Source organism: Motacilla alba, chromosome Z (assembly GCF_015832195.1).
Source record: "Motacilla alba alba isolate MOTALB_02 chromosome Z, Motacilla_alba_V1.0_pri, whole genome shotgun sequence".
In the NCBI taxonomy this organism is placed as follows: Eukaryota; Metazoa; Chordata; class Aves; order Passeriformes; family Motacillidae; genus Motacilla; species Motacilla alba.
Window position 1 is genome coordinate 54118597 of NC_052046.1, and position 9710 is coordinate 54128306.

Genomic DNA, 9710 nt, shown 5'->3' on the forward strand with positions numbered 1-9710 from the left:
AACTTCTTCCCATATCAGTGTGTTTGTATTTGCAAGGCATTTATTGAGTTTAAGTGAGATCAAGGCTTCATTTAATTAGCAGCATTTATGTATCAAACCCCACATATCAATGCACATTTTTACACAAACACACACACACACACACACACACACACACACACACACACACACTCTAATGACATGTATCTGTAAGAAATAAAAGCAAGAAGAAACAAAACATTTTTTTTTCCCGAAAGAATATAGGTAGAGAAAGCTTAATGGAAGCTTGGAAGTGTAAATTACATGATAGGTGACAAGATGGCAGTAGTGTTCAGCAGGTCCCTGACCCATCATTGAAAATATTACTTTATTTCAGCATGTTCTTCCACTGATAGAATATTAGGAAAACAAGTATTTCTGTAACTCTTTATTTTGAATTCTCATTATACATCCTATAGAATTTTAGTAGTAGAGAGAATAAATAATCTAACATATATATAAATATTCTAATATCCAGCTGAAATAAAAACAAAGTAGCAAAACAAAACCAAAAAAAAAAGACTATGAAGTCATAAAGCAGAAAATGAAAGTGTTGCAAAAGCATGCACAGGGGGGAAAACCTTAAAAACCAACAAATGATGAAAGAAAACTTCTCCTACAGAATAATTAAATGTCAAGATTTTGAAGAAATGGGAGTCTACAAATAACTTCAAAGCAACCAGCATAGCACTCAGAATTTATACACAGGAAAGAAGGAACATTAGAGCTTGTCCTTATCATGAATGCTTTTGGCTTGATACAAATTGGCCTCATACTGTCAAGCACCACCATCATCTCCAGTCTTCAGTGCAACCACCTCCCTTTGCAGCAAAGAAAAGTGATCGAGAACAGCCTGCGACTCTTGGATAAAATGGGAAAAGAGTTTCCCCAACAATGTCTGAGAGAGAAAATGTCCTTCAGATTTCCTACGCAGGTTCTGCAGCCCAGGCAGAAAGAGAATGTTGGAGCTGCCATTGAAGAGATCTTCCAACATATCTTCTATATCTTTAGCAAAAATCTGACTCTAGCTGCCTGGGATGGAACAGTACTGGATCAGTTCCAAAATGCACTTTATCTGCAAATTGAGCAATTGGAGGCATGTGTAATCGAAAAGCATACCCAACACTGTCGGAGTAAAGAAGTCAGCAGGCTGAAATTGAAAAAGTACTTCCAAAAAATAGACTGTTTTCTTAAAGATAAACAACACGACCTGTGCTCTTGGGAGATCAGCCGCGCAGAAATGAGGAGATGTCTCCAACTGATTGATAAGGTGACAAGGAAGCTTAAAAACTAAGGTACAAAGATTTTAACCTCACATAATTTATAATATAAATGATCAAATATTATAAATAGCATTTATTATTTGTTCTGTGATCTCTCTTGTGGCAGTGCTCTAGTTAATTTTTTATTGTATTTAAATTATGCTTCTGAAATTTAATTTTGCAAATGTAATGCATTATTCAATGTAATTTAATTTGTTTCATTGTCAAGTAACCTGTCTACTCTAGCTATAAATTAATCCATAAGAATTTTCAGTGAGGGTTACTCCCTAGGAAGATGTTGCAGCCTTTGACAGATAGTGACATCTTAAGGTGTTTTCTGCTGAGAAAACATGCAGCTACCTTCTATCTCTATGTCACCTACAAGTAGAGAATCACATATTTGTGAATGAAATACGTATCCCACGTCTTACAGGAATTGCTACATTTGCACTGATGCAGACTGCATCAAAGATAAAGTAGTACACTGATTATTTAAGTGATCTTGACTTAGGTTGAGAACATGCATTTTTGAGAGTTTGTATCCTCTTTTCCAAGCAAGTAACTTTTTTTACATTTGAGTAATTCTGACTTTCTGACTTTTCTTTGTTCAAAGATGTAAAGTAATTCTAGAAAGATTTGTCTACAGTAGTTTTCACAGTAGTTATGGTTTCTGAAGTAACTTCCTAATTGGACAGTGTGACTTTTAATTGAAATATATTCCTCTAACTGTTTGGGGGCAAGGGTTTTATTCCTTCCTGCAGTGTTTCCAATTCACTTCAATTTTTTTCATAAGATTATTTGAAGTAACTTTTCTATGTAAAAGTACCCTAAAGCCACATCTGTCTGTGGCACATTCTACTTTCTCATGGGTACATTCATCCTGGCTACTGCAAACATCACCGCCCAGTGCTGTGCTTTATTGCTACATGAAATATGCCTTTTTCCCTTTGCTCACAAATTGAACCATATAGATGCATAGCCCTCCAATTAATTTCCCTTCCAAAACACACAGCCTTCAGTAATAATTACAGTATAATCAAATTCCTTAAAACAGCTTGCAATAAAACTAGGCCTGGATTTTACACTTGGGAAACTGTCCCTGGATAACTCCATTTCAAACAGTGTGCTTTACCTAATCACTTGCTATGAGAGGAACGGAGGTATATCAAGTCTCTTTTATCCAAAGAATAGAGTTTAAAAATAGGTAAAACCCCAAAAACTTTTAAAAAAACCCAAACAAACATCCATCTGGGGCCACTCTGTTGTACATTTGGCACAGGCTTCTGGATCTGGCATAATGAAGTGGAGGAGAGAGATGCCAAAAGAGGGTGGTGTTACTCCTGGAGGGCTGAAATTGCCAGAGGTTGGTTTAAGCATCAGGTAAAGAACAAGTTTAAGGCTTTTTCTGATCTCCAACCATAGCAAAAAGTATTGAAAGGGAAGATAATAAAAAGTGTATCTAAGCGAAAAACTGACTGGAGTGAACAGCAGTGACGGTGCATGGTACCTCAGGTGTCATATCTATGACACAGGTCTCTTTTGCAGGGTGTCCATACTCTCCTCTCTACCACTCATGGATGCAAGGTAAAGAAGAGATGGCAGACATGGATTTCATGGATAAAGCTGAAATATCGGAAATAAAAACAGCTAGCAACTTCACCATGATCCAGAACAACAAAAGGGACAAAAAAACCAGAGTAAATTATTAGAGTAATTTTTCCACCTGGAGACTCTTCCACAAATGTTGCAACAAAATATAGATTTCTTCACTTTGTAACTAACAGCACTTGAAGTGCACCCACCCTGGGACTGTTTCAAATCTCACTTCTCTTGCTTGTTTTTTCTTTGTACTTTTCAAACCTGTGCAATAAAATTACATTCAGCTTACTTGCCTTTCTGCTTCTGATGTCCTTGGGTGGCTATTGCAATGCAGAAAAATGCTATTGAAATGGTCTTACTTTTACAGAAATTTAAAAATAGCATGAAATATATTTCAGTTGCTCTCTTGTCAGGGATTCTAGTTTTTATTGTCTAACTTGTCTGCAATGGGAATATGTTAATTTATGGCCCACTAATTGTTCAGAAACTTTTGTATCACTAAGTTTTCTTTTAAATTCATAGCTGTTCTTAAAAATCTCCTCATCAAATAAAAAATCTGTTTTGATATATTTCAATCCACACAGTACTTTGCAGTGTGGGCAAAAATCAGAATGGACACTAGAGGGCAAAGTGAAATTAGAGACAAATGTAAGAATTTTAGGTGAATGTTCATGTGTTTTGGCAAGACAGTGTTTCAGGTCTTTAGGAGCACGCTTATCAATAAAGTGCTATTGGTCCACAGAAGGGAACTAAAAGAAAAATTACCTATTCTTGAAAAAAAACCAAGATCTCAGAGGTGATGGACAGGAGCTCATAAAGAAACACTTGATTTCAATCACTTTTTGGCCAGCTGTGAGGTAATATAAATTATTTGTATTGAGAAAATATCTAGAAGACATTTAAATATAGGGACCCTGGAATAGTCCTATTCATGGAAAAAATAAAAATAAAAATAAAAAGAAATTTGCAAGCTAATATGCCTTTGTTTTACTCTTACTTTCAAGAAAGGTAAGGATTCTTAAGATAAGAAAGATGGAGATTCAGAAGATCATTTCTCTTCATCTTGCCCTAGTAACATTTTGGAGTAATACATATTTCATTGCCATTGTGTCACCAGGGGAGCTGTGTATTATGCCCCTAGCTAGCTGAAACTCTCTGATATTTCTTCCAGTTAGTATTTTTCTAGATAAGGCAAATACATTGCATTATTTTCAAATGGAAATTAATAAAACAGCAAATGTGAAGTCTCAAATCCCCATGGAAAACTTAGCATCGATGAAACAAAATCCTTCCAAGAAGAGACTGATCGTAAGCCAAGAAGCTTCATAAATTTTTCCACAAGGATCACACACCAGTGCTGTACAGCACAGGTCCCAGTCACAGCTGTCGCTGCTCTCATGGCTAGTCTCACAGCACCTAGTTTATCTGTGTTGTGCTGGACTTTGCTGTGTTGCACTTTTTGGGACACTAAAACTGTCAAGTTTTCATCTATGCAGAGTTAGTTTTCTGGCAAAGATTTATGGGGCTGGGGTCAAAAGCCTTGCCTTCCACATGAAATTCAAGAATAGCTACAGCAGAACTAAAGAATGCTTATTCCAGACTTTATTTTGGAAAAAATTATTCACAAAGCTCAGTCAACTATCAACTACAGCTGTTCAGAGCACTTTGTGCATGGACTTGGCTTGTTCCATCAGCTCTGACTTAATTTTTAAATTGTGGAAATTAAAAAAAAAAGCAAACCCAAACCAGAAGAAAATCCCAAAACAGGACAAAAGCCTGTGGAAATAACTCTCCAAACAATCACTCGGGACGAGCCCTTGATACATGTCCTTCAGATCAGCCCTGGGGAAGTTACAGGGGTGGCTGTTGTGGAGCAGGCAGACTCACACCAAGGCTGTGGGCAGGAAAAGGGATCAGGAACTGCTCATGGGAAGACAACGCCCACAGGATGCTACATCCTGCTGGTCCTCACCCCTTCCAGTCCAATCTGCTCGTTGTTAGGGCTAGCCCTAATCTGTTTTCCCCCTCCCAGTTGTGGAGGAACACTGGGTCCTTCCAGGGAGCAATCAGAGAGAAGACTAAGAAATGAGGGTGACAAAGATACAGAGTAAATCCTGAAAGACAGTATCAGTTCTCAATTTTGACTGACAGAAGTGAATTTACTTTGCTTCAGAAATTTAATGCAAAGCAAAACAATATAAACAAAGCACGTAAGATTGCAACTGATAATTTCTAACAAGGTGATTGTTTTTTAATATTCAAAAATCTTCTAATACTCATATAAGTAGGTATGAGTAATTTATACCAAAATTTTCCACACTTCTGACATCATAATATACTCAGGAAGGTGCAGAGGCTTTTTCAATGCTGAGAGCTCCCAGAGGAGCAATCATCTGTCAGGGAATGTGAAGACAATCTTTCTTCTCAACCTTCACCATTCCTAGTATCACAACCCAGCCTGCAAACCAGAGGGAAACTGCAGTGTTGCTGTGGGGCCACCCCTCCGCAGCCACAGACTGACAACCCCGAGATGCTTCCAAACACTATTCAGGCTCTTCATTAGTTGTGTTCTGAATTAATTATTTTTCTCTCTGTATGACTTCAAAATTGAAAATCCCATCTCATGTGAACTGGTAGCTCTCTGGTTTAATGTCAGTGGAGTTGAGGAAGAAGCAACGGCAAGTGATGAGCAGATGAGCACAGGAAAATTCATGTCCTGCCCCACTTCTCTACACACGAGGCCGCAAGGTTAGTGCATTTTCTAGGACCAACCTTGCTGAGTCCAAGTGCTCACAGTAAGAATCCTAAAACTGTGTTACCTTTGTCAATGAGGAATTCAGTGTTCTAAGCAAATAATATCATCTGCTTTTGAACACGTAAAAGTAAACACAATTAACACTCCCTTCTGAAAAATAACTGTTAAAGCATGGAAGTGCATTTGCAAAGTCAAAATTCACACTCAGGAGATTAACTATTGAGATTTCAAATAGCATTATCTGGCCCCTGCACACCAGTTACCAACACATCTACTCACTATAACTTTTACTGTCTACACTATTTCTTAAGTTTCTTATCTTGGTAGACCAGAGCCTACACAATTTCCTCTGGATTTAATTGGAGTACTGTGTGTTGCAATTCCCAGAGAGGAAATATCTTGACAGACATATTTAAATAAAACAAAAAGCTTTTATTTGACAAAGTAATAAAGCCTATTTAACTCTTTTCCAAAATGTTGCTCTCTCTTTAATCAATTAACATATTTTCTTTTGAAGTCTCTTTCGATTGAGTTGTACTCTGTTCTGGTCTCCACTTTTTGGGAAAAGCTTGCAATGGCCATAACAGATTTTTTCTTGAGATTATTATATTTTAATATTTTAAAAATTAAAAATAAGCCTGCTGTAGAACTCAGAGTGTTGTCCTTGTGACAAGTATTAAATCCTGTCAGAGCTACTCACTTGTACTCTAAAAGGATTTATGTTGGACATGATTACTGATCATTAGGAGTAGTTCAATATATTAAACACTTAGTTTGCTTTCTCTTTTTTCTTCTTGGTTTGCTTGTTTGTTTGATTGTTTTTCTTAATTTTTAAAGAAAAATAGGGCACATCTCCCTCTCCTCCTCAGTTCCCCACAGTTCAGTATTTCTGCAAACCATTAAATTCCTGGAAAATGTCAGAAGCTATCATCACAACTTCCATTATAAGAGACTTGGTCAGGACTAACACCTCAATAAAGTGAAATCTCCCAGCCCATCTAGCAGTAATTCCTCTTTATTATTGCAGTAAGATATTTGATGGGGTTGTGGGTCTCATCCAGCAATGAAACTGAGAGCAGTGAATTAGGAGGCACAGATACTGTAGAAATATGACTAATTTTAAAACTGGGTATGTCTTTGATATTTAGTTAATATTTTCACTGCCTCCAAAGCAAAACCTGTGAATTTCCCATGCTGCTGGAAAGAGCCTAATTGGGAATGAGAAGAAAGGACATGATAAAAGATAAAGGCCAGGTTGTTTTTTTTTTTTTAATGGAAAATGAGAGATGCTATTTACACTGCTCCCTGGAAGAATAATAAATTGTAAAAAATTGTTACCCTAAAAACCAGATTATATTGTCCCTGAATATGCAGACTTAGTTTCTCTAAGAACAGTAAAACCAAGTTATAATAATCAGCCTAAGAAGTCATCCTTTGCATCATAAAAATAAGTTGCTTCCATGTGGAAGGGTTTTAATGAAAAACAGGATTAAGTTATGCTAGAGAAACACAATGGTTTTCATTTTTATCCTATGCAGAGAAGATAGTCAGTAGCTTTCTGCTGTTTACCTTAGCCTGGGTATTAGGGTAATATGGTAGACTCAATACTTGAAACCAATGTTTGAAAATAATGTATCCCCTGAATCAGCACATTCCTATAGAGTTGAGGGGCTGGTTATGAGTACACAGGTCAATATAGAGGCCATTTGACCTGCTGCCTCAGAGACTCACAGGAACTGACAAGTAAGGAGAGTAAGACTGTCACATCTTCTCCAAGTGACATTTTGGGAGGTCTGGACAGGAAAGATGGCAAAATGCAAAAGGATGCACAAAGCTGAACAGGCTGGCTGGGATAATCTTTTTTCCCCAAAAGCATTTCCAAATGTCATTTTTCACCTGATAAAATTGCAAAGCTATCTCCCCTGACAGGTGTGTATCTGTTTGGTGGACACTTGTGTCACAATGGATGCCTCCCCCAGTACAGCTCTTCTCATCCTAAAGCAGCCAGGAACTTCAGTGTGACTTGCTCTGTTAGATGATGCCAGCAAGTCAGCTCTGGCGAGGTAGGACCTGTTTGCAAGCTAGGGTCTCTGCTGAGTTTATAAAATCTCCTGGGTGTGAGAGGTGTGAAGATGGCATGGCTGCTGCTTCCTCTTTTGCCCAGCTTGAGAATACAGACAAAAAACACTGACCCTTCTCCCTATTACTTGCTTGCAGCGCAGATGACTTTGCTCCCCCTGCTGCCTCCACGCAGCCTTCCTTTCCTCTCTAGCAGTCATGGTCACACAACACAAACATCATATAGCACACATAGCAAATACCTCCACTGGCTAGTAAGAAGTAAGAGTGGCCAGCGGAGCACCACATCAGCCTCATGGCCTCCAGGCAGCTCAGGGTTTACTTTAAATGAGGTGAATTGCACGGGAGTGTGTGTTTACAGCTAAGCATGCATTTCAGGGATGTGATTTACCAGTGCTTAAAATGGCATAATCCACTGGCCAACACAGGCTTGAATTCACAGAGCCAAAATATCTAATAATGGAGGAAGGGATACATAATGTTAACAGGAACACCGACAATTAATTTTGAGACGCATGTTTTCTTTTCTTAAAAACACATTTGCATGTTGGTTTTATAGCAAGGATTTCGAAACAAAAGCTGTGCATAAAACGAACAGATGTTTTAGCCTGGTGATGTTTCCTGTTTGAAGAGAATTAAATTCTTTCCACATCACATGAAGCATTTCAGGATTGCCATTAACTTTCTACATAAAGCATCCCCTTGCAAAGATTCCTGACACAAGCACCATGCCCAGATAGAATGTGTTTTCCCTACCTCATGATGCATGGAAACCAAATGCAGTTAAAAACTGTTTAGATTTTTAAAAACCTGTGAGACTTGGTCTTAACATCATAAGTGGAACAGTCATAAAGCTTGTTTTAAGAGATAGCAGCAGCAATACAAATAGTTTTTTGATGCTGGGTAAGTAGTTTCTAGACAGAAGTTAGTCTGCAGAGAATAGCTGGAGTGGAGAAGAAAGTTCATTTTCCACAAATAAAAAGGTAGAGTTTTTTTTCCATTACTTATCCTCTTGTTCCCATATCCAGTTAATATGTGTTTCAACAGTGTAATTTGGTATTTCCTTTCCTCTTAATGTCTTTGCAGCATACAAAAGTTTTAAGTCAAAATCTGTGTGCCTAGAAGCGTCCCCATCTCTGTCTAATAAAAGCTCTTACCTGTTACTTTCTTGTATTCATCACACTACAAAAACACCACTGCAAATCACACAGCTAAAGAGACCTCATACATGTTTTCAAGTGAAAGTTGTGGGCAGTAAAACTCTTGAATTTAGAGAAGGATCCTTTGTACTAAGGCCTAGCATTAGGTTCTGATTGGCCAAATCAACTACAAGCTACTGGCAGAATTGTAGTCTACATTTCCCAAAGAGAACTTGAGTATCTATGCAATAATTGATTAATGAGCCCTGAACCTTGGCTCCATCCGTGCAGTGGATTGCCACTCAAATGTGTGGATTAATAACAGCATTATAGTTCATGTAAGAAGTACACCTTTGAAATGGATCCTCTTTTCATTGCCCCTCATTCCTCAGCATGGAGCAGGCACCAACATCATTCCCTTTGGAGGACAACATCACTCCTTTCACATGGCATCATCCCAGGAGATATTTTTTTCAGCAGTGAATGAGCATCGGCTCTACAGAGCTACACGCTGCCAAAGGAAAGCCCTCAAAATGCTTCAGTGGTGGGCAGCACCTCCCCAGCACCAGTCAAATGCAGCTGCCCCTGCCTCCTACCAGGCTGTGCCCGGGGTGGTCACCACCATGGATCCCAAGTGGAATCCAGCCTGCAAGCCCTTGCTGGTGGCCTTATGCATTGGGATTGCATGGTCTGGGGTTTTGGTAGCAGAAGGGGCTATATGGGTGGCTTCTGTGGGGAGCTGCCAGAAGCTTTCCCCATGTCTGGCAGAGCCAATCCCAGGTGGCTCCGAAGATGAGTGCACTGCTGACCAAGGCTGGGCCAATTAGAAATGGTGGTAATGCCTCTGTGATAACAGAT

At 38.6% G+C, this 9710-nt stretch overlaps 1 protein-coding gene across 1 annotated transcript; it reads left to right on the forward strand.

Moving 5' to 3' along the window:
* Positions 1–363: 363 nt before the first annotated feature.
* Positions 364–3840, forward strand: LOC119695763 (interferon kappa-like). The gene is made up of 2 exons (XM_038124859.1): positions 364–1313; positions 2826–3840. Exon 1 carries the CDS (start codon positions 758–760, stop codon positions 1310–1312), a length of 555 nt encoding a protein of 184 aa, XP_037980787.1. The 5' UTR covers positions 364–757; the 3' UTR covers position 1313; positions 2826–3840.
* Positions 3841–9710: the final 5870 nt, after the last annotated feature.

Bases quoted from the DNA above. Each gene is read 5' to 3' on its own strand.
- LOC119695763 (XM_038124859.1), top strand. From the start codon at position 758: ATGAATGCTTTTGGCTTGATACAAATTGGCCTCATACTGTCAAGCACC.